The sequence below is a fragment of the Giraffa tippelskirchi genome, chromosome 8, assembly GCF_054371585.1.
Source record: "Giraffa tippelskirchi isolate mGirTip1 chromosome 8, T2T-mGirTip1v1.2.pri, whole genome shotgun sequence".
NCBI lineage: Eukaryota > Metazoa > Chordata > Mammalia > Artiodactyla > Giraffidae > Giraffa > Giraffa tippelskirchi.
Window position 1 is genome coordinate 86,766,173 of NC_137282.1, and position 26,106 is coordinate 86,792,278.

At 40.5% G+C, this 26,106-nt stretch overlaps 1 protein-coding gene and 1 non-coding gene across 11 annotated transcripts in view; one reads left to right on the top strand and one right to left on the bottom strand.

Moving 5' to 3' along the window:
* Positions 1-26,106, bottom strand: part of OXCT1 (3-oxoacid CoA-transferase 1) — a 169,846-nt gene that overhangs the window by 112,379 nt on the left and 31,361 nt on the right. For 6 of the 10 annotated variants that reach the window (XR_014061357.1, XR_014061355.1, XR_014061354.1 and 3 more), the window contains exons 4-7: positions 23,816-23,951; positions 20,830-20,979; positions 11,990-12,096; positions 9,068-9,128 (exon numbers count right to left, since the gene is read on the bottom strand). Coding sequence is in view for 6 of the 10 variants with exons in the window: in XM_081517566.1 (XP_081373692.1) it covers positions 9,068-9,128; positions 11,990-12,096; positions 20,830-20,979; positions 23,816-23,951 (454 nt within the window). In the remaining 4 variants the exon portion in view is untranslated. Of the gene's footprint in view, positions 1-9,067; positions 9,129-11,989; positions 12,097-20,829; positions 20,980-23,718; positions 23,740-23,815; positions 23,952-26,106 lie in introns of all 10 variants that reach the window. The other 4 variants (XR_014061356.1, XM_081517565.1, XM_081517562.1 and 1 more) reach the window with 2 other exon arrangements.
* Positions 250-322, top strand: TRNAE-UUC (transfer RNA glutamic acid (anticodon UUC)). Its single transcript has one exon. It is a non-coding gene; the product is annotated as a tRNA-Glu (tRNA).

Sequence of the window (26,106 nt, forward strand, 5' to 3'; positions counted from 1 at the left end):
GTATCTGTGTCTCAGTTTCCTCATGGGTAATATTATAATAAAACTGCTTCTCCTCCTACCTCACCCGGTGATTAAGAGGATCAAATGAGATACACATATGCAAAATCACTTTGAAAACATAAAGCATTACAAACGAAGTAATATAAAACACATGCCAATACAGAAGTGTACTCAAGCAGAGGGTTTTCTGGGCCTTTGCCTACAAGAACGAGGAGGCGAATCTAGCTGAAATAATTGACTTTCAGGAATTCCCTGGTGGTCCAGTGGTTAGGACTCTGCACTTTCACTGCCAGGGTCCCAGGTTCAATCCCTAGTCAGGGAGCTAAAATCCCATATGCCGAATGGCAAAGCAAAAATTAGTAAATAAATAATTGACTTTATCTTTCATTATTAGAATACATTTTGGCTGGATGGAGCCTTTTCTATTTCTTAAGAGGACTAGTGCCAGATAAGGAAGCACATGACTATCCTAGTGAACGTCCTGATTTCAAGTTTCGCTTAGCAATAAATAAGACATAATCAGATAACTCTTACAAACATATTCCTGATTAAAAAGAAAATCAGAAGCTAAAATCCCTGGTTTGGAAGGCTGAGACAACCAGTCTCACCTTGCCCAAAGTCTATCCACAAGTCTTCTCCTGGGCTGTCTCTGAGAGGCGGGAGTACAGCTCCAGAGGAGATGAAAACCCAGGGCTGCAGAGCCCTTCCAAACCCCAGGCACACAGGACGACTCCAACCCTGGACCATTTCCGCAGCTCCTGGACACTCTGCCAGCCAGCAGGAGCTGCAGGAGCGTGCTGGACCCAGGTCAAGTTGGAGAAGTCCTCACCCCATCACCCCAGGATACAGACACTGTACATAAGGAACTGGCCCTCAAGTATGTGCTAAAATCTAATGGGCAAGAAAAAGCAAGATGCTTCCAATAAAATGAGTCTCTCAGTACAAAACTGTATTAAAGTCAGATTTATTGACAAAAGCATTGAGATAGTAAAGAAACTGTAAAAACCGTGGCAAGATAAGTAAGTTGCTATATATAATCTTCCTTTCTTCATGGTTGTCCCCAATACAGGCCTACTAAATTGCATAATCATTTTACTACTTCTACACAAATTCATATTATTCAATTTAATTTTTTCATTGATTCTCTTCAAACCAGCTATCATTATTTTATTTCAGTTCTACTTAAATTCACTGGTCCTTTAGAAAATAATACTTAGCGACATTTAATATATTTAGAGTATACACATGGAAATTATGCCATAAATCAAGGGTTTGAAAGTTTTTTTTCTGTAAAGGGCCAGATAATGTTTAAGGCTTTGCAGGCTCCATACTGTCTCTGCCACATATTGTTCTTTTCTTTTTTCAAACAACCCTTTAAAATATATATATAAAAAAAATTTCTTACCTCTTAGGCAGTACGGAACAGGTCACAGGTTGCAGTTTATCAATCTTTGTTGTAAATAATAATTATGAACTAATAGTATATAGGATACATACAGTATACACAACAGAAACTAGCCTTTCACTTATATCACACTGGTTCAACAGGCTCCCTTTTCCTAAAGCAGGTTCTAAAACTAGAAATGCTCTATATTAGAGAAGGATGATGTATATGTCCTCACAATTTTTTTGAGAAAAAAATTCCATGCAGGTATTCTTTTCTCTCTTCTTAAGTGGTCAAGTATAAAAGATGTTCACTAAGAACTAATGAAGAATCACCTAGAACATACATATTTACAATGAAATTCAAAAGCCTATGTTTATACAGTGTAGGTAGATAAAACACAAATTTGTGCAGCCTCAAAAATTATACATAGATACACAGCCAAAAAGCCCAAAATAGCTAGAATAAAATCTACCAATCCATCAAAAAAGGAAGAATGTATTATTAAAATGACTTTCTTTTAGGATCTCTGCACTAACAATAAAAAAAAAAGCACCAAAATTTTGTAAGGATAATGGCATACAAATGACTTGCTGTAATTGGTATTTCTACGCCACAATGCAATGAAGTCCATTGTAGTTGAGATAAAGGAACTCTTACAGAGTTGCTGCATTGTTACCAAGCAATAAGAAATAAAATGTCAGGATTAGCACTTGATTTAATATATTTTTACCATCAATAAACCATACTTCTATCCTGCTGCTCTTCTGGATATAAGTGGTCATTAGGTTAAGGATTATATTTAGTATTCTTTAAGAGTACGAAAAAAAAAATTGCAGTGAAGTTAATTTGGGCACTCACCAACTTCATATTTTTTATATTACTGCTTCCTTGGCAGAAACAACAAATAATAATATAATAGTGATTCTATTACTTAGAAGGTTATTTTGTCAAAGTATTCAACTACAATGTGTCTTCACTAAATACATCTTCATTAGTATTCAAATATTTTCAAATTAGTTTTGCATTTTATGAAAAGTCAAGGAAATGTCTCTAACCACTCCAATACTTCAAAATAAGTAGAATCAATCAGTTCATTTAGTTGTGTAAGGATATTATCATCTGTCAAAGCAATGTATATCTGGCTAAATTTGTAGCATGAAGAATTTATAGCTATCTCTTTCAGAGAGGCATAGCAAACAATTTAAAAGAAATAAAATTCAAAAGCATGAATAAAATCTCATAAGTGAAAAACTGTAATAAGAGAAAAACATGTAAATTAAGGATATCAGATAATTTAGCAGGCTTAAAAATCAATCATTTTAAATGATATCCATAGCTCACCACATCCATTCCCAAAGTTAACCCTTGAGAAAGTGACTGTATTATGCCTTAGGACTGAGGGATCCCAGGGTTCTTGGTAGATTGGTGGGAAGAGGGTGTTCTTTATATTTTGCATCAAATAGCTTTCCTACCCAACCTGTGTTTTTAAAGAACTCGTGTTGAGTGCTCATCTCAACTGGCCTGTGTGAATGAAGTAAAGAGGGCTGGGATTAAACAGGTCCTTGCTGTCCTCATCTTCTGCCTAACGAAGAGAAGCAGAAAGCATTACCAGGTAAACACTAAAGTGCAGTGAAAGGCATTTACTGTATCATGCTTCACACAGTGAATGTCACACTTGACATTTCAGCCAAGTTTTCATAAACATCACATCTCCACATGTCAATCAGAGATTTGTGTGTGGGCATAAATCCCACACAGGCATGAGCAGGGGTTGTCTGTGTGTGGATGTGTGTCTTTAACAGTGCACCTGTTTAATGAAGTTTCTCAACGTGGTTAGATGTGTTTCTCTTGGGTGGATAGAACCTTTCATTTTTTCCTGTTTGGACCTAATTTTTTTTCCTTTTTACCGTTTCTTGGAAAAATTATGCGTTTCTTGTAATATCAAAAGGCATTAGCAATCTAAAGATTAAGAATAAAAACAATCTTAAGAGGAAAGGAATTATGTTTATCTCTTGGGCAGTTTCATTTTTTCTAAAGCAGGACGGAAGATGACCAGTCTCTAAAACGTTGATACACTAATTGGCCTGCTTGGTAGAGATTAAATGTGCACAAGATCCACTGAAGTGATTAAGTCAAACAGTTAAAACAAACCTACTGCGTTCCCACCTTCTAGTATAAAATGAACTAACCACCAGTATGATTTCCTCTACAAAGATAATGCATAAGGTGGTATCAACACAGAGTTCTCCAAACAGGGCCAGAAAGTCACAAAAGCCCGGAGGTTCCAATATAAAAATCACATTCTCCATTCACCTCAGAGTTTTAAAGTCAGATTTAGGTCTCATCATCCCAAGAACGATTACAAAATAAACTAAGTATAGAAATCATACTTCACACAGGTAGGAAGAAGATACTGCCATTACTCTCAAGATGGCTACCCTCACGTAAGACTCACTGGCCCACTACCTCACACCGGAGAAAGGGGAGCATGGCATTTCAACTCTTCAAGTCCACCAGGAATACTTCTGCCACCCAGCTTACTGCCCTGCCAGATACTGCAGAGCTATCTTCTTCACTTCCCTGAGGTCTCTACTCAAATGTCATCTCAGTGGCATTATATCTCATCTTTGTTATAGACCAACCCATCCAGATTTTACTTTTAGAATTCCTGGTGGTCCAGTGATTCTGCATTCTCACTGCTGAAGGCCCAGGTTCAATCACTGGTCGGAAAACTAAGAACCCAAAAGTCTCACAGTGCAGACAAAAACAAAATTTAACTTTCTTCTCTTGACAGCTCATGTCCCTTTTCATGCTTTGTTCCATTTCTTTAATATTTATCAATATCTAATGTACTATATATTTTCCTTATTTATTGTACCTACTGTCTATCTCGAGCATTATCATGTAAGCTCGTCAAGGATATAATATCTGGTGCTTATTTCAAAAATACTTCAAGAGGGGGCTTCCCTGGTGGCTCAGTGGTAAAAAATCCACCTGCCAAAGCAGGAGACGTGGGTTCAATCCCTGATCCAGGAAGATCCCACATGCAGAGCAGCAACTAAGCCCATGTGCCACAACTACTAAGCCTGTGCTCTAGAGCCCAGGGAACCACAATGATGGGGCCCACGCACCACAGTTCCTGAAGCCCACCTGCCTGGAGCCTATGTTCTGCAACAAGAGAAGCTGCTGCAATGAGAAGCTGACACGCTGCAACGAAGAGTAGCCCCCACTTGTCACAACTAGAGAAAGCCCAAGCACAGCCACAAAGACCCACTGCAGCCAAAAAACAAATAAAAATCATTAAAAAAAAAAATATTACAAGAGGAGAAGGAAGGAGATGGGGATGTAGATGGGGCAGGAGTGATCAAGGGTGGGCAGATATTGGAACAGCAGGATGAACTCAGATGGGTTCATTACACTCTTCCATTTACTGTTGTGTATGTCCATTACCCTTCATAATCAACACTAAAAACAAAAATCTGTAATACCTTTAAACTGCAACCTGCCCTTTTCCTCATCCACTAATCAGAAACAACACGTCTTCATGCCCAGATGGCAGATGAACCCTTAATATTTCCCTTTAATTAACCTCCTCAGGAGACATGGCATGTGCCAGGCACTAGCACAGGACACAGAAGTTACAGTCCCCAGAGCGTGGCTCTTCTAAACAAAACGTCTTATGATATCACTTTGGAAAATGAATTTCCATATGTCCACACCTTATGACTTTGACGTTTTTTAAAGGGACTGATAATCACAATATTCTTGACAGTAGCTCTCTCTGCAGGAAAGGCAGGCAGATGACAATGAGAAGAAGCAGTCCTCTAATTTCTATCTTAGATGGGTTTGCAGGTGTTTGATTTATTATTATGCCTTCTAACCTGCACAGGCTATGTGTATATAATAGCAGTATACATCAAATATCATGTAATAGACAGAATTCTTTCACAAGCAAATACATAAATATACCATAATATAAATATAATAAAAATAACTTTATTGAAGTAATGATAACAATATATTTGTCTTAACTAAAAGCTGAAATTAGCTAAAACAGCTGAAGAGGCTATGTGTAAACCTTGCCATCTTCTAACACCAGCCAGGGCACACGTTTGACAAAACCAGCCAGGTTATTTTGGTCACAGGCAGCCTTAACAGCCTTCGGTGGCTGAGTCAGATGACCTTTCCTGACAGCACAGACATGCCAGGCTGCTTGCAGGAGACAAAGTATCTACAGTCTCCTGACTGAAGCGCTCCCGCCCCTCCTCCTGGGTTTTCTATTATAAGTTGCTTTTTATTTTTTTTTATTTTATTTATTTTATTTTTTTTAATAAATTTATTTATTTTAGTTGGGGGCTAATTACTTTACAATATTGTAATAGTTTTTGCCATACATTGACATGAATCAGCCATGGGTTTACATGTGTTCCCCTTCCTGGACCCTGCACCCACCTCCCTCCCCATCCCATCCCTCTGGGTCATCCCATTGCCCCGGCCCTGAGCCTTTGTTTCATGCATCGAACATGGAATGGTGTTCTGTTTCACATATGATAATATACATGTTTCAATGCTATTCTCCCAGAACGTCCCACCCTCACCTTCTCCCTCAGAGTCCATAAAATTGTTCTATGCATCTGTGTCTCTTATTCTGTCTTGCATATAGGGTTATCGTTACCATCTTTCAAATTCCATATATATGCATTAGTATACTGTATTGGTGTTTTTCTTTCTGGCTTACTTCACTCTGTATAATGGGCTCCAGTTTCATCCATCTCAGTAGAACCGATTCAAATGTTTTTTTTTAATGGCTGAGTAATATTCCATTGTGTATATGTACCACAGCTTCCTTATCCATTCGTCTGCTGATGGACATCTAGGTTGCTTCCATGTCCTGGCTATTGTAAACAGTGCTGCGATGAACATTGGGGTACATGCGTCTCTTTCAATTCTGGTTTCTTCGGTGTGTATGCCCAGCAGTGGGATTGCTGGGTCATATGGCAGTTCTATTCCCAGTTTTTTAAGGAATCTCCACACTGTTCTCCATAGTGGCTGTACTAGTTTGCTTTCCCACCAACAGTGTAAGAGGGTTCCCTTTTCTCCACACCCTCTCCAGTATTTATTGCTTGTAGACTTTTGGATAGCAGCCATTCTGACTGGTGCTTTTTAAAAAAAAGTTGCTTTTTAAAAAAAATGTAAGTTGCTTTTTATAAAAAATGTAGAGACAATTCCCAGAGAAACCTAGACTGATGGGATATGCACCCAAGAGAATGGCCAAGGGACACATGGGAAGTCGAGGGTTAACAGATCCCTGCAGAAGCCAAATGAGTTCCAGAGTCCTGCTGCTTATGATACACGTGGAACACAGCACCAAGAGTTGTTCCCTGGCTGGTTTTGCACTTAAACTTGTGAAGTTTATCAGGGAAGATTTCACCCACTCAAAGAGAAGGTCCAGAAATAACACTGCCTGGCCTAAAAAGAGAAATGTGTTTGTGGCATGTGTGCCAATATGTACACCCACTTGTACTATTTTTCCTAAGCAACTACCCCCAGGTTCCTTAAGAGAGAGAAAGAGACAGCCAACTTTGTGGTGAAACACACCACTGGCTGCCGGTTTTAAGAGATGCAACGCAATATTCATATCAGTTTTGTTAAAGGGAAAAAGACATACTGATCACCTCTTTGGTTTTCCACAACTCACGTTTGTTTAGAACACATCTGAAAGGTAAAACATTTCCAAAAAGGAAGAATGTCTCACTTTTAGAGAAACCAGAAATAATTCATGCCAAGGGTCATTTTGATATTCTCTTCAAGATAAATATACTGGTTTTACGTCTTGTCAATTTGAGGAGAAATTATGAAGCAGAAAAAGAAAGAGATGGCTTGCATGTTCTTTTTCCATCCTGTTGCTAAGTTCAAAAAGAGGGACTTCCATGGTAGTCCAGTGGCTAGGACTCTGAGCTTCCAATGCAAGGGGCAGAGAATTCGATTCCTGGTCGGGGAACCAAGATCCCACATGCTGCATAGCACAGTCAAAACAAAGTCCCCAAAGATTTTAAGGTACCTGAGGGAATCATCGGGGCTTCCCTATATGGTAAAGAATCCTGCCTGCAGTGTAGGAGACCTGGGTTCAATCCCTGGGTCAGGAAGATCCCCTGGAGAAGGGAATGGCAAACCACTCTAGTATTTTTGCCTAGAGAAGCCCATGGACAAAGGAGCCTGGCAGGCTACAGTCCATGGGGCTGCAAAGAGTTGGACACGACTGAGAACTACACTCTTAAGGAATCATCACTAATATTTTAGATATTTATAGTATTACCGTGTGCCCCCCACCACTGACTCCCTTTAAAACTCAAGTTATAGTGGGTACCCAGGGAGAAAGGCTGAAAAGATGCAGCCCCAGGAGTGGGGTGGAGCTGCAAGGAGGGAGGCTCCACCTCAGATTCTGCTACTGAAAAGTTCCCTCTGGCCTGATCTATAAGAGAAAGGAGATGAGCTAAGAATTCTTAAAAATAAAGTCTTTGTCTGAAATGTAGGATGTAGTTGTTGTCAAAGCACCCACTGCTTTAAGTTCCTGCCGGACTAGAATAGACATTCAATCATGACATTCAGGGAAGTTTGTGAAAAGCTGCACAGCTCAGAGAGGCTACATAACAGAATGAACAGAGTCTAAGAACAGGACTGAACCAATTCACAGGGCTAATGATCCTACCCAGGATGATGCTTTTCTCAAAGCCCTCTTGGAGGCAGATGGTACAAGAGGCAAAAAGACCTTCACTGGAATAACTGGCAAAGAAGACTGGAGACAGAGGAATATACTGGCCCCAAACTCCCTATCTGCTTGATTCTAACAGTTAGCACTGAAATGGACTACTTTCATAAATTCAATATCTTTCAAGATTTTGAAATATCACCCATTGATGATGATTTGAGAGTATTTCATAAAATAGTGGAAAAGCGCAAGCACCTGGGAATCATGTTTCATATGGGTCTATCTTAGCTCCACCTAGCTGTGTGACATAGGTACACAACCTCACCTCTGTGCTTTATAGCCCTCATCTGTAAAATAAGGATAATAATGATTCCTATCTCATTAGACTATTGTGAACATTTTTTAAAAAATCCATTAAAACACAGAAGTGAGTAATACATAATAAATACTTGATTAATAGTAGTTATTATTACTGTTAATACTAAACAGGCAGGAAAATATGCAGGTAATTTATGATCTCTAAGGACTCCCTGTTAAACCAGGGAGAAGGTGAGGGTGGGACGTTCTGAGAGAATAGCATTGAAACATGTATATTATCATATGTGAAACAGAACACCATTCCATGTTCGATGCATGAGACAAATGCTCAGGACTGGGGCAATGGGATGACCCAGAGGGATGGGATGGGGAGGGAGGTGGGTGGGGGGTCCAGGAAGGGGAACACATGTAAACCCATGGCTGATTCATGTCAATGTACGGCAAAAACTACTACAATATTGTAAAGTAATTAGCCCCCAACTAAAATAAGTAAACTTAAAAAAATAAATAAATAAATAAAATAAAATGAAATGAAAAAAATGGCCACTGTCCTTCTTCATGAATACAAATGAATTGTAGTACTTTTTCTTAAACACATAACATCAACTTTAAAAAAGTAACATTAGGAAATCAGAAATAACCTCTTCTCTTACCTCCACCACTGTGGTTTCTGCAGCTTTGCACATCGGCAAGTTGAAATTCCTTGCAGTTTTCCTACGTTAGGGGTGAGGGAATAAGGAAGTGTGGAAAGAAGGCCAAAAATAAGAAGTGTCTCTCTCAGCTTTAATTACAGACTAAAAGAATTTCTGTAATCTAAGGCTCTGTGAATCTTTTTAAAAGATTATATCATATTTTCTGTAAGTTCTATAGCTATTTTATAAATAAAAACAATGCAATGGCCACTTAATGCAATCATATCATATTTACAGGGTTAAGAGAAAGAACTCTTTTTCATTTTCAAAATATAATTATATACAGAAAAATAAAATGGATATGAATGAGTCTAATTTTTCTAAATCTTTTAACTGAAATGCCACTTTGTTTCTATAGTTAAATATTTCACTGAACTTGCTCTTGTTAAATATTAAGGAAAGTAGCAAGTGCTTTATCTGAGAAGGTATAGTAATTATACTCGTTATTAAAGAGAAATCTATTGCTGAAATTAACTGAAACATTCATGGGTAATTTGTGAGTCACTTATAAAGATCATTCTGGAGAACCAACTTCTAATGAAATTTTTGAAACTACAACCCCCACATTAGACCCTGAGGTATAAAAAGAGGGGGTAATTTTGCTGATGCTTCCGCATTCCCGAGTTCCTAAATTCATGCACTTACTCTAATAATAAAAATTGAAATATGTTCTTGTTTCTGCGAGTGTAAATTGAAAGGAAAAATTCTTTGGTAAAGAGAAATAATTCACAGCTGTGTCTTACCAGCCCTTTGTACTAGCAATGTTTCTTTCACTTGGATTCAAGGATAGGTGTGTCCTTGAGAGAGGAATATCTCTATGTACTTTCACAAGCTACTGTGTTGGATTCCATCAAACATCCAGCATCAAAAGCTCCAAGGACAGAGTGGCCTGAGGTGCAGGCATGCAGGGCCCACCCACTGTAACAATGGCCTAGACAGACCTCGGTACCAGTTGTCCCACTAAACATGAAGGTCAGCCTAGAAGTTAAAATCTTAAGAATCCAGGCCACCTGACCACTGGTGACAAGCAGTCTCATTTCACATCAAAGCTCAATGGCTACTGAGCAGAAACCACAGGCATAAAGTCTGTGCTCGGAATAGCCCTTGTGCTGTCTTTAGACAACAGGCAGTAAATGACAGGATAAACTCATGGAAATATTTTAAGTAATTCATTTTCATTTGCTACTCTACAATTTCATTAATCTTCAAAAAAAAAAAATTAGCTTCAAAAACATTACACCGAGGTGTCAAATAAAGGTAGATAGCATGCACAATGTCCTCTGTAATTGCTGAGATTAGTTATAATACCAAAAATTGACTAAATTTGGGAACCTCCCTAGCAGTCCAGTAGTTAAGACTCTGCACTTCTACTGCAGGAGGCACAGGTTCGATTTCTGGTCAAGGAACTAAGATCCTAAGTGCCGTGGCCCCATCAAAAAAACAAAATCGAACAACAAAAAGAAATTGGCTAAGCTCAAAAAATCAAATACAGTATATTTAACATCATATAAAGTGTTAGTCACTCAGTTGTGTCCACTCCTTGTGACCCCATGCTGTAGCCTGCCAGGCTTCTCTGTCCATGGGATTCTCCAGACAAGAATACTGGAGTGTTAGACATTCCCTTCTCTAGGGAATCCTCCCATTCCAGGGATTGAACTCTGGTCTCAGATATTGCAGGCAGATTCTTTACCATCTGAGCCACAAGGAAAGCCAATGTCATATAAGATCTTCAGAAATGAAACAGTCACATGAGAGTGTTCACTGATAATTTGTGATCATACCAAAGCTGTATTTGGTAAAGATTTTTTAAAAATCACTAACAAAAAGCAGGAAATGGACCATACTATAAAGAAGAAAACTATTTCAGTAACCTAACAGGTGAAGTCTTCAAAACCAAACATTTTGAAAGCTTTTATGAGTATATTCAAAGGTGGCACAATTTTCAAAAAACAACTACATAATACCTAAATCCAAGATACTGAAACTTGGTATTTAGTATGCTTAGGGTAATCAAAAGATGTTGAAATCTATTAAGTGGCTTAATCTATCTGTGGCCATCCAGATAATGAAAAGGAAAGCTAAGCATTATTAATGTTAATTAACTTTCCAAACATCATCTTTATAAGCATTTCCTAGTAGACAGCAACAAGCCTGGAAAAGAACTGACCAAAATGCTTATTAGCAATATTTTTCCAGAATATCAAACTAACTTAGGTGTTTTAAGACAATGCATATAAATAACGATGTCAAAATTAAATATAATTGTGTGCTTTTGTCAGCTTTTCTAAGTATGTCACAACACTGTAATTAGTCTTAACCACTAAAGTACACAGGACAAAAGTGTATGTGACTATATACAAGACTAGAATAGATTCAAATAGTTAACAAACAGTGCACCATGGGCACCAATTAGTCAGAACAGATGTCCTCAAGTGCACCAAACCAGCATGGCCACACAGCAATGGTTCTGCACACACCTACACATACACAGATGTGACTGATTTTAAGCAATCTTTAAAATAAAATTTTAAATACCAAACACATCAAGATATCCATTTTGTAATCATAATTGCGGAAACATAAAGTTGCTAAAAGGTATTACGTTGAACATTTTTTAAAACCATTGTATGCGGGGTGATACGGGAGAATGGCATGGAAGCATGTAAATTATCATATGTGAAACGAATCGCCAGTCCAGGTTCAATGCATGATACAGGGTGCTTGGGGCTTGTGCACCGGGATGACCCGGAGGGATGGGATGGGGAGGGAGGTGGAAGGGGGGTTCTGGAAGGGGAAAACATGTACACCCATGGTGGATTCATGTCAGTGTATGGCAAAACAAATAATAATAATAATAATAATAATAAAAAACCATTGTATTACCTGAAAATCACGTTTCCGGCTTGGTCTGCCTTCCAGGCTTTCACCAAAGCAAAATCCCCTGTGATTGCTTCCTCCAAGATAAAATGCTGACCTTTAAACTCCCTCACCTGCAAGAGACAAAGGGCATCGTCAGTATCTCCATAGAGCTTGGTTGGTTGTGATACCTGCTCTGACGTGTGTGTATGTGTGTGCCCAGCTGCTCAGTTGTGTCTGACTCTTTAAGACCCCGTATACTGTAACCCATCAGGCTCCTCTGTCCATGGAAGTTTCCAGGTAAGAATAGTGGAGGAGGCTGCCATTTCCTACTCCTGGGGATCTTCTCCAACCAGAGCTCAAACCTACGTCTCTTGTGTCTCCTGCATTGGTAGGCAGATTCTTTACCACTGTGCAACCTGAGAAGCCCCGCTAGTTACTTATTTGCCTAAGTATAACTTACTTATTTTCTTAAGTGTTTTACTAAACTATTAACTTCCCAACCCAGGGGCAGGCGGGTTCTTTGCTGCTGAGCCACCTGGGAAGACCCACGTGCTCTGACAGAGACAGATAAAAGGGATACAAGCCTAGTTAGGGCAAGAAGGAGAAGATCTAAACTGAGACTTCAAGGATGAGTAGTGTTGGCCAGCAGTCCTCAACCTTTTGTGGCACCAGGGACCAGATTCTGTGCAAGATAATTTTTTCATAGACAGGTGTGGAGGGTAGTTTGGGGGTGATTCAAGTGCATTTTATTTATTGTGCACTTTATTTCTACTATCATTACATCAGCTCCACCTCAGATCGTCAGGAATTAGATCCAGGAGGCTGGGGACCCCTGGACCAGGGGTGATGAAGAGGAAACTAAGGGAGCAGCATGTGCAAAGGCCCAGCGGTAGGAGAGCTTGGTAACTGTGAGGAACTGAAATTTCTATATGCTTGTGGCATAGACTGCATGTGTTAGCACTCACTTTATTATTTCTGTGAATAAGTTACATACTGACATGAAAAAGGCCCCTCTTTCCCTCCACTCTATGGCCTCCCTGGTGGCTCAGACAGTAGGAAATCCACCTGTAACATGGGAGACCTGGGTTCTATCCCTGGGTCGAAAAGATCCCATGGAGGGTGGCATAGCAACCCACTCCAGTATTCTCACCTGGAGAAATCCACAGACAGAAGAGCCAGCGGGCTACAGTCCATGGGGTCACAAAGAGTCCGACCCTGCTGGGAGACTAACTTTCAGTCTCCCTCTACTCTAGAAAAAAAAACTATATAGTTGCATGAAACAGGCAATGTATTATTTTCCTACCTAAAATAGTTATAAAAATCAATTCCTCTCTCCTAATTAATTCATAATCATCTGCTGAGATTTTAATTGGGATTCCTAGAATTTATAGACTAATCTGGAGAGAACTGATATGCCATATCCCACCTGTGAGCATAATACAGGCCTACATATTTTAAAGTCTTCTTTTACCTCCTTCAATAGTTCTATAATTCCCCCAAAAAAGCTCTGTATATATTTTCTAGGTTTACTTACAGGTGCTTCATGGTTTTTGATGGCCACTGTGACTATTATATTTTATTCTATTACACCTTCTTTTCTGTTATTACTGGTCTAATGGAAGGCTATTGATTTTTGTATGTTTATTGACTTTTAATTCTACTCCAAATAGAAGAGATGGGGAGAAAAAGCATAAAACAAAACTATCCTGTGGCATTTTGTTCCCTTTTTCTTCATGGGAACTTAGCTCTGGGAATTGAAACAAACAGAGGAAACATCAACATCACACTCCATCACCACAGGGGATGGAAGCCATTTGAAGGCTGCAGTCCATTCTCATTCCTACTGCGCCTCCTAGTGGACAAAACTGAATGCATTTTACAGAAAGCTTTGAGAGACAGTTTGGGTACATATACTTTTCTTAAACTATGGTTTAAAAAAAGAAACTCTTTTTTTAAAATTATAGTTAATTTATAATATTGCGTTACTTTCAGGTGTATAGCAAAGTGATTCAAATCCCAGATATGGCATTCAGATATCCCATATATGTACATATATGGGATTCCTGGGTAGCTCAGCTGGTAAAGAATCTGCCTGCAATGCAGGCGACCCCAGTTCTATTCCTGGGCTGGGAAGGTCCCCTGGAGAAGAGACCCACTCCAGTATTCTTGGGCTTCCCTAGTGGCTCAGACAGTAAAGAATCCACCTGCAATTCGGGAAATCTGGGCTCAATCCCTAAGCTGGGAAGATCCCCTGGAGGAGGACATGGCAATCCACTCCAGTATTCTTGCCTGGAGAATCCCAATGGACAGAGGAGACTGGTGGGCTACAGTCCATGGGGTCGCAAAGAGACACGATGAGTGACTGAGCACAGCACATGTACACATATACATATATATATTCTTTTTCAGATTCTTTTCCATTATAGGTTATTACAAGATATTGAATAAAGCTCCCTGTGTTACAGAGTAGGTTCTTGTTGTTTATTTTTATATAATAGTGTGTATATGTTAATCCCAAACACCTAACTTATCCCTCTCCCCCACTTTACCCATTGGTAACCATAAGTTTGTTTTCTATGTCAGTGAGTCTATTTCTGTTGTGTCAAATAAGTTCACTTGTATCCATCTTTTAGATTCCACATATGTGATATCATATGATATTTTGTCTTTGACTGACTTCATTTAGAGTGATAATCTCTAGGTCCATCCATGTTACTGCAAATGGAATTAATTCACTTTTATGGCTAAGTAATATTCCATTTACTAATAGAGTTTTGCCACGAGAACGCACTGGTAATAGCAAACACCCTATTCCAACAACACAAGAGAAGACTCTACACGTGGACATCACCAGATGGTCAACACCGAAATCAGATTGATTATATTCTTTGCACCCAAAGATGGAGAAGCTCTATACAGTCAGCAAAAACAAGACCAGGAGCAGACTGTGGCTCAGATCATGAACTGCTTATTGCCAAATTCAGACTTAAATTGAAGAAAGTAGGGAAAACCACTAGACCATTCAGGTATGACCTAGATCAAATCCCTTATGAGTATACAGTGGAAGTGACAAATAGATTTAAGGGACTAGACCTGATAGACAGAGTGCCTGATGAACTATGGACAGAGGTTCGTGACATTGTACAAGAGACAGGGATCAAGAAAATCCCCATGGAAAAGAAATGCAAAAAAGCAAAATGGCTGCCTGAGGAGGCCTTACAGATAGCTGGGAAGAGAAGAGAAGTGAAAAGCAAAGGAGAAAAGAAAAGATATTCTCATCTGAATGCAGAGTTCCAAAGAACAGCAAGGAGAGATAAGAAAGCCTTCCTCAGCGATCAGTGCAAACAGATAGAGGGAAACAACAGATTGGGAAAGACTAGAGACCTCTTCAAGAAAATTAGAGATACCAAAGGAACATTTCATGCAAAGATAGGCTCGATAAAGGACAGAAATGGTATGGACCTAACAGAAGCAGAAGATATTAAGAAGAGGTGGCAAGAATACACAGAAGAACTGTACAAAAAAGATCTTCACGACCCAGATAATCACGATGGTGTGATCACTCACCTAGAGCCAGACATCCTGGAATGTGAAGTCAAGTGGGCCTTAGAAAGCATCACTACGAACAAAGCTAGTGGAGGTGATGGAATTCCAGTTGAGCTATTTCAAATCCTCAAAGGTGATGCTGTGAAAATACTGCACTCGATATGCCAGCAAATTTGGAAAACTCAGCAGTGGCCACAGCACTGGAAAAGGTCAGTTTTCGTTCCAATCCCAAAGAAAGGCAATGCCAAAGAATGCTCAAACTACCGCACAATTGCACTCATCTCACATGCTAGCAAAGTAATGCTCAAAATTCTCCAAGACAGGCTTCAGCAATACGTGAACCGTGAACTTCCAGATGTTCAAGCTGGTTTTAGAAAAGGCAGAGGAACCAGAGATCAAATTGTCAATATCCGCTGGATCATCAAAAAAGCAAGAGAGTTCCAGAAAAACATCTATTTCTGCTTTATTGACTATGCCAAAGCCTTTGACTGTGTGGATCACAATAAACTGTGGAAAATTCTGAAAGAGATGGGAATACCAGACCATCTGACCTGTCTCTTGAGAAACCTGTATGCAGGTCAGGAAGCAACAGTTAGAACTGGACATGGAACAACAGACTGGTTCCAAATAGGAAAAGGAGTACGTCAAGGCTGTATATTGTCACCCTGCTTATTTAACTTATATGCAGAGTACATCATGAGAAATGCTGGGCTGGAAGAAACACAAGCTGGAATCAAGATTGCCGGGAGAAATATCAATAACCTCAGAGATGTGGATGACACCACCCTTATGGCAGAAAGTGAAGAAGAACTAAAGAGCCTCTTGATGAAGGTGAAGGAGGAGAGTGAAAAAGTTGGCTTAAAGCTCAACGTTCAGAAAACTAAGATCATGGCATCTGGTCCCATCACTCCATGGGAGATAGATGGGGAAACAGTGGAAACAGTGTCAGACTTTACTTTTTTGGGCTCCAGAATCACTGCTGATGGTGACTGCAGCCATGAAATTAAAAGACGCTTCCTCCTTGGAAGGAAGGTTATGGCCAACCTAGATAGCATGTTTAAAAGCAGAGACATTACTTTGCCAACAAAAGTCCGTCTAGTCAAGGCTATGGTTTTTCCAGTGGTCATGTATGGATGTGAGAGTTGGACGGTGAAGAAAGCTGAGCGCCGCAGAATTGATGCTTTTGAACTGTGGTGTTGGAGAAGACTCTTGAGAGTCCCTTGGACTGCAAGGAGATCCAATCAATCCATCCTAAAAGAGATCAATCCTGGGTGTTCACTGGAAGGTTTGATGTTGAAGCTGAAGCTCCAATACTTTGGCCACCTCATGCGAAGGGCTGACTCATTGGAAAAGACCCTAATGCTGGGTAGGATTGGGGGCGGGAGGAGAAGGGGACGACAGAGGATGAGATGGTTGGATGGCATCACCGACTCGATGAACATGGGTTTGGGTAGACTCCGGGAGTTGGTGATGGACAGGGGGGCCTGGCGTGCTGCAATTCATGGGGTCGCAGAGAGTCGGACACGACTGAGCGACTGAACTGAACTGAACTGAATATTCCATTGTATATATTTACTACATCTTCTTTAACCATTCACCAATGGACATTTAGGTTGTTTCTGTTTCTTGGCTACTGTACATAATACTGCTATAAAACACTGGGGTGTATATATCTCTTTGAACTAGGGTTTTTGTCTTTTCCATATATGCCCAGGAGTGGGCCTGTTTTCCACTCTGTCTGAACCAATTTATATTCCCACCATCAGTATAGGTTCCCTTTTCTCCACAGTCTCTCCAGCACTTACTATTTGTAAACTTTTTGATGATGGCCATTCTGACCAGTGTGAGGTGATACTTCATTGTAGTTTTGATTTACATTAAAACAGAAATCATTTCTTACAGAACAGTTTCCTTAAAGATCTTATGCCACATTACGTCAGAAAAGATTAATGAATTTAGGGAATCACAGATGAATGAGGATCATATTAATATGAACTTAGATAAATTATATGAAGGATATTTGTAAGATACACATCAATAGTTTTTTCAGTTCAGTCGCTCCGTCATGTCCGACTCTTTGTGACCCCACGGACTGCTGCAAGCCAGGCTTCCCTGTCCATCACCAATTCCCAGAGCTTGCACAAACTCATGTCTGTTGAGTCGGTGATGCCATCCAACTACATCATCCTCTTTGTCCCCTTCACCTCCTGTTTTAGTTTTTTAAGTCTTATGAATTTCAGTCATCACCAATGATGATAGCTGAGTCTTTTCTATGCAGACCTAGAAAACACATCTAAATATATGCCAACTCAGGGCAAAGTAAAAACACTAGCATTTTTTTCTATTCCAATTATATAACTTCCTGAAGGGGCTACACATCAGCAGTTGCTATTTTAAAATTTAAAAACAGGGACAGAATTGGTTTTGTCAAACTAGCTATTATACTCACTTGAGTCACTCATTTCACAGTCTCCACGTCCTCATCTTTCCATCCTTTCTTGAATCCACTCCATTCAAATTTTCACTATTCCAGAAAAATCCTCTATTCCAAAAACGTCACGAATGACCTCCACATTTTCAACTGCAATGGTCAACTTCCAGTTCTATTACTCAACTCCTTCACTCTCTGACACAGTTGATCACTGCTTGCTTTGTAAAAGTTTCCATCTTCCAAATCACCAGCCTCCCCTGGATTTCCTCTTTACTCACTGGACACTCCCATTTTATTCATTGCTTCTTTTCCTCTTTTCAGTCTTTAAATGCCAAGCTTCTTCTAAACCCTTAAATGCAAAAGAGGTGTTCTCTGCACTCCAGCCCCCGTCACTCAAGTCCCATGGTTTTAACCACCACGTGCTGATAATTTCTGGGTTGGGAAGATCCGCTGGAAGGGATAGGCTACCCATTCCCATATTCTTGGGCTTCCCTGGTGGCTCAGTTGGTAAAGAACATGCCTGCAACGCAGGAGACGTGGGTTCAATCCCTGGGTTGGGAAGATCCCCTGGAGAAGGGAAAGACTACCCACTCCAGTATTCTGGCTTGGAGAAGTCCATGGACTGTATAGTCCATGGAGTTGCAAAGAGTCAGACATGACTGAGCGAATTTCACTTGCTGACGCCTCCAAAGTTCCTATCCCAGCTCTCAACCCTCCCTGAGCTGACCTAAAGCTACTGAGTAGCTCCTCTTGGAGGCCAATGAATCTCTTAAACACTCCAAGTCCAGAAAGAACTCCTCGTTAACTCTCACACTTGGCCCATCTCAATAAGCAACATGCTTGATTTGTGTCTTACTCAGTAAATCGTGTTGGCTCTACTGTCAGTGTATTTCCCAATTGCAACCACTTCTCACAAATTCCACTGTCACCACCTCAATCTAAACCGCCTTCTACTTCCAACTGGATTAGTATTAATACAACAGCCCCTCATCTCTCTCACTGCTTCTGCTTCTGGGTCTCTGACAAAAAACTCACTCCCAAAAGCCACAGTGATCTTTCCAAAATGTAGCTCAGATCCCATCACTCTCCTACTTCTATTCAACACTCTCAACCCCTCACCACACTCAGGGAAGTCCAAGCTCATGTGACCTGGCTCCTGCCTCTCTTCAATCTCCAATCCTACCACTCTCTGCCTCATTCACTCTGTGCCAGTCTCACTGCCCTGCTGCTGCACACACTCGGCAAGCCTGCCAAGGACCATGTCCTTCCTCTTCCTTCTGACTAGAGCACAGCCTACAATCTCCACCCGGCTCATTCTCCTATCTTATTCAGGTCTCTACCAAACACCACCTCTCAGAAAGGTTCCCCTGACCCAGCCTGGAATACACCTTCCAGGCCACTCAGCACCCTTTCCCCTACTTGATTTGTTACATTATATGCATTTGTCTCTTCATTCCTTGTCAGTTCCCCCACTACAGGGGGACTGGGCCTAGAGGACCCCTTTCTCCACCACATTTGGACTAGTGCTTGGCAAATAGAAGAACCTCAAATAACTATCACTAATCCAAGGAATTCACTCACTTCCTCTTCCCACCATAATCAAGGAAAATAAAGTTGGCTAACAAGAATCATTTCTAGAGATTATCTGTTGTATTCCTTGGGATTCAGACAAAATTACAAAACTGCTAGATGCCTACACCTGACTCCAGGCTGAAATGAACCCAGGCATTCAGGACAGAGTCTAGTCTATCCTGTGTTTTCACAGGGTGAGTTAATGATGTAACTTCTAGCAAGCTCTCAAAGCATTCACCAGATTTTGCTGGCTATCCTGATCTATATTAACTAGGATCCATCTTAATAATTAGGTTCCTGTCCTTTTCTTTGCAAAACTTTTTTAAACCTAATTAGGAAAGAAGCAAGATAGAGTATGAAAAACGTTAACAAAAGCTTTGAGTCAATATAGGTAACCCTAAGCAGAAAAGACACAGCTCCAGATGAAGGACGCTGCTGGAGACAAACAGGGGATGGCAGGGGGATGAGAGCAATGACCTTTATCTTCCCTCAAAACCCCAAGAGGCACAGCTAACATCCCTATACAAAGAAAGGTGGCAAGAGCCCTTGATATACTAAGTTCTCACTTCTCTAGAGATAAGTTCAGCAGTCCATAACTTTTGTTAACTCTCATAAGCCATGTGGGCAGGGAGAAGGGAAAGATACCAAAAATACAGCAATGAAATACTGGCCTGTGTTATTTTAAAAACAGGCTCCTGAATATCTCAAATATCTGTATCTAGAGTTCTATTCTTTTCTAATGTGTGAGTAAAGTTACCTAGTATAAAGATACTCCATCCTATCCAGCACTTTAAATAAAACTAAGTTATTCAGTCTAAGTCTCAAATGTGTCCAGTGTACAAAAGGAAGGATACAGAAGATAATATAAACTTGGTATTTATTCTACTCATATTACATAACCATTCTCTGCTTTTTAAGATTATAGACAAATTTGTGATTTGACTTTTTTTCCCTTCTTCAATCACATCCAGAAGGGGCCTAAACATGAAGGGTTTAATACCATACATATTATGGTATTAAATAAAGTACCTGTATTTTATTTTCCACATAATCAGCAATTATACACACTCCTAAATTTCTTAAAACCTATCATAAAACTAATCTTGACTCCCATTGCTATGGATTAGTTTCTTTCCTTCTCATTTGTTTATTCTGGTTTCTCTAATTGACTTTAATTACTAGCAGATGTTCAGTTTTAGCTAGAAATTGTACCTAGCATATGTATGTTACTGAACGAGTGAGTGTTTTATTCTCACCCAGGTATGATTTTACACTTATTTACCCAATGAGCCCCCTGGGATCCTGTGCGTCTTACCTCTCTCGGCTGACTGGCAATGGCAATGCTGCCATCTTTGTTGTATTTGATTGGTGACCCCCCTTCTTGCACCAGGGTCCCATACCCTGTGCTGGTGTAAAATGCAGGAACTCCAGCCCCACCTGCACGAATCCGCTCTGCAAGCGTGCCCTACAAGTGAGCAAACAACACTGCATCAAAAGTCCATTAAGCACACTTATGTCTGCAGACACAAATACTTAGCCATATGGTCCCTGCTCTCCAGGTGTTCATCCATCCAAACCACCCCTAGCAGTGCATACTGGTCTACCTCACTAACACTGCAGGCTAGAAGATCAACGCAAAACAATGACTGTCTCTCTAGACAACAACCTCTCTATTTTTAATCCTTAATTTGTAATGGAACTGCTTATTTGTATACTCATGTTTTCGGTTTCCATGTCTCCACTGGTTTCTCAACATCATATTTCACAAGTCTATTTGTAATATTTTTAAATCAATTTTCAAATCTGAAGTATATAACTTTAACTGTATACATTAAAAAACACACAATAAAATATCATGTTTTACTGTGTGCTACATGTAGGTACAGGCTGAATCTTATCATAAATAACAATATCATGATTATATAATAATAATGTAAAATTTCCGGTTATTTAGAATGTATTCTAAATCTTCTCTTAAGTATTTTATCTACTACGTTTTCTAACTAAGGAAAAATACAAATGACAAAGACTACAACATACAGCTAAACTGGTTTTTAAAAAGCCAAGGAAATTCAAATTTTGTTTCAGAGTAAGGAACAGCTGTATGAAAAATGTCTTTGTATCTTCTTCTGATCACTTTGTCTCCCTTTTAGGTACGAGTGATTTCAAATCTAACTTCCCCAGCTGTCTCTCACCACCACCTGCCTTTCCACCCAGTTTTCCTACATGGAAATAACTCTGGCCCTAAACACTTACTGACACGACCCCTAACACGAAACCTCTTGTTATGGTCTAGTTACATCATATTCAGTTCAGTTCAGTTCAGTTTAGTCGCTCAGTCATGTCCGATTCTTTGCGACCCCATGGACTGCAGCACGCCAGGCCTCCCTGTCCATCACCAACTCCTGGAGTTTACTCAAACTCATGTCCATTGAGTCGGTGATGCCATCCAACCATCTCATCCTCTGTCATCCCCTTCTCCTGCCTTCAATCTTACCCAGCATCAGGGTCTTTTCCAATGAATCAGTTCTTTGCATCAGGTGGCCAAAGTACTGGAGTTTCAACTTCAGTATCAGTCCTTCCAACGAACATTCAGGACTGATTTCCTTTAGGATGGACTAGCTGGATCTCCTTGCAGTCCGAGGAACTCTCAAGAGTCTTCTCCAACACCACAGTTCAAAAGCATCAATTCTTCACGGCGCTCAGCTTTCTTTATAGTCCAACTCTCACATCCATACATGACTACTGGAAAAACCATAACCTTGACTAGATGGACCTTTGTTGGCAAAGTAATGTCTCTGCTTTTTAATATGCTGTCTAGGTTGGTCATAACTTTCCTTCCAAAGAGTAAGCGTCTTTTTATTTCATGGCTGCAGTCACCATCTGCAGGGATTTTGGAGTCCAAAAAAATAAAGTTAGCCACTGTTTCCACTCTTTCTCCATCTATTTGCCATGAAGTGATGGGACCAGATGCCATGATCTTTGTCTTCTGAATGCTGAGCTTTAAGCAAACTTTTTCACTCTCCTCTTTCACTTTCATCAAGAGGCTCTTTAGTTCTTCACTTTCTGCTATAAGGGTGGTGTCATCTGCATATCTGAGGTTACTGATACTTCTCCTGGCAACCTTGATTCCAGCTTGTACTTCATCCAGCCCAGCATTTCTCATGATATACTCTGTATATAAGTTAAATAAGTAGAGTGACAATATACACCCTTGACATATTCCTTTTCCTATTTGGAACAGTCTGTTGTTCCATGTCCAGTTTTAACTGTTGCTTCTTGACCTGCATACAGATTTCTCAAGAGGCAGATCAGGTGGTCTGGTATTGCCATTTCTTTCAGAATTTTCCGCAGTTTATTGTGATCCACACAGTCAAAGGCTTTGGCATAGTCAATAAAGCAGAAATAGATGTTTTTCTGGAACTCTCTTGCTTTTTTGATGATCTAGCAGACGTTGGCAATTTTATCTCTGGTTCCTCTGCCTTTTCTAAATCCAGCTTGAACATCTGGAAGTTCACGGTTCACGTATTGTTGAAGCCTGGCTTAAAGAATTTTGAGCATTACTTTGCTAGCGTGTGAGATGAGTGCATCATAATAAGACTAGATAACTGCCTGACTAACCAGTAGTGAGATAGGCTTGGATATTAATGATGGTGAGTTTAATACTGCCCCAACCTGAAAACAAGGGTCTACTTGAACTGGGACCTTTAACTATATTGGATTGGCCAAAAAGGTTCCTCAATGACAAACTCTTCAATCAGATAGGATAGGAGATGGTGGATAAAGTGAGTGGAAACTTACTAGACTAACTGCAGCCATTGCTTCCTTTGTTTCAGTTCCCTGGAAACCTGGGCTCTGACCGCCAGCATTTAGTCTGTGATGCAGACAGTTTTACTCCCCTCCATGGGCTTCAGTTTCCTGATATGTCTCAGCAAGAAAAGATTCTGCACAAATTTCTAATTCTATGATCAGTAGGAGTTGACTTTTAGGACAATCTTCAAACATTTCAGTGAGTGCTTTTGCATGCTGCAGTGAAGTACACATTCCGGTGCCAAATTTAACATTTTATCCTTAAGCCTGGACATTTTCACTAGAAATAGCTTCTTTTACAGTGCATAGCAACAAAACATTAGTCCTCTAGCAGTCAAGAGGCGTGACTTATAAACAAGTTTTCTTCATTTGGCAAAAGAGCATTCTATCTTACCTCTCTTACACAATGAAATTTCTAGAAGGAAAAAGGTAAACTTCAAAATAAGTTAGTATTATTAAAAAAAAAAGAAACAGATTTTTTTTTTTTTTACCTGGGGTGTCAGCTCTACTTCTAATTCACCAGATAAATATTGTCGTTCAAATTCTGCATTTTCTCCCACATAGGAAGAGACCATGCGTTTTATCTGCTTGGATCGAAGTAAAAGGCCCAAACCAAAGTTGTCAACCCTAGAAAGAAAACGCAAGCAGCTTACAATCAAAGGGAAATCCAATGGAACACTAACATCCTCACATTCAAAAACTTGAGATTTTATAATGACAAATCACTGACATTACTCCTAACAACTTCCTTTTCTCCCTCCTTCAGCTTCACATCTTCATCCTTCTCATGCCAGCAAGTAGTCATTCTCGCTCACCTAATTCCTTCCTAATTCTCGTAATGTGTCATTTCCAAGCCTATAACCTTCCTCAGGCAGTCCAGACACAGTGAGCACCTTAAAGCAGCCCAGGTAGGTACCTGTCAACTTTCTGATAGACCTGTTTCATAGTCCAAGTCTTCCAATACTGACTCTAGTAACATTTCCCACTCACCACGGGTGTAAGGAAATAGCTTCATAGGAGAGCTCCCTGATAGTCCAGTGGTTAGGACTCGGCACTTTCACTATGGTGGCCAGGGTTAAATTCCTGGTCCGGGAACTAAGATCCCACAAGCCATGAAGTGTGGCCAAATATATATCTGCAAATATATATTTGCAGATTTTATTCTTACTTGAAGAAACTTGACTGCCTATGTGCTCAGGCAAGTTCAACTCTTTTGTGACCCCATGGACTGTAGCCCTCCAGGTTCCTCTGTCCATGGGATCTTCCAGGCAAGAATACCAGAGAGGGTTGCCATTCCCTTCTCTAGGGACTCTTCCTGATCCAGGGATCGAACCCACGTCTCCTGCACTGGCAGGTGGATTTTCTACTACTGAGCCACCTGAGAAGCCCTTCCAAAGAAAACTAAAGCCTAAGTAGTAAGTATTTTCAGGAATGCAGTTTTGAAATGTGGGAAGAATTCCCTGAAGATTAATAATACACTTGTCCACTAGAAGGCTCCAAATCACTGAAGACCCTCTCCAAACACTGATTATGCACAAGGCTTTACACTTTTTGTTTATTCCCTTCTCCTAAATGGCAACCCACTCCAGTATTCTTGCCAGGGAAATCCCAAGGACAGAGGGGCTGGGTGGGCTACAGTCCATCGGGTTGCAAGAGTCAGACATGACTGAGCATGCAAATACATACAGACATTAAACAATTTCCTAGTTCTTTGGGTAAACAATTCTATTCCCCTCAATTCAACTCTACCTACAGCCTTCCCCCCCTCACCTGATGGCAGCCCCATCTTACAGATCTTCAGAACAAAACCTACAGAGTGATTCCTGACACACAAGTTTCACGTCAGCTCTACTGGAAAATCCTGACTCTGCATTCAGAATCCACCCAGAATCTGAGCATTTCTCACTCCCTCTCTGGAACTGGCAACATATCAGGCCTGGATACCACAGTAACCTTCCCTGCTCCTACTCCCGCCCACTAGGATCTACTCACAAAATGACAGCCCAAACTACAATGTCAGATCATGTCACTGCTCTGCTTGGAACCCTGCAGAGTACCCATTTATTCAGAGTAAAAGTAAAGGACTCTCTCTAGAGTGACCCCCTGGGATGGGTGGAAATGCCCTTTCACACCTCTGACCTCACTCCTCCCATTCTTCTTTTTGCTCACTTCTCTGCCGGCCTCCTTACAGTCCCTCGAATACACCAGGCATTCTGCATGGGGGCCCTTACAATGGCCTTTCCATCTCTCTCGGAAACTCTTTCCCCACATAGGGTTCTACATAAATATTTCTTGACATTTGTCAAATGAGCTTATTGCTTGATTTCACTTTCCCCTCCTCACTGGCTCTTTAGTAATAAAAATGAAAATCGTCAAGTCTTCAAGCTGGATATTTGCTATGTGTCCCTGCAGATCCATTCTTCAACCTCCAGTCTGCCCTATGCCTGGGGTGGCTGCCCTGTGTAGACTGAATCATGGGGCCCCCTGCCCTCTGGCTTCTGATTTGAGTCCACCCACTTCTGACTGGGTCCAGCCAATCAAAGGCACCACCAGGAGGATCAGCGGAGTGAGGGGAGAATGGTGTCAGGACTTCTGTTCCCTTAGCTCTCTCCCTGGCAGGCTGCAGCACGCTGGATTGCCTTCTCCATGAGACTTTCTTCTGGGTTTTAACAGCCCCCATCCCCTCGCCCCGTCAGGGCCAGGGCTGGCGGTAACAGGTCTCCAATGTTACTAACTCTAAGGTTCTTCAATACTCATGTTTGCCTTCCCTCAGCCCTGACTC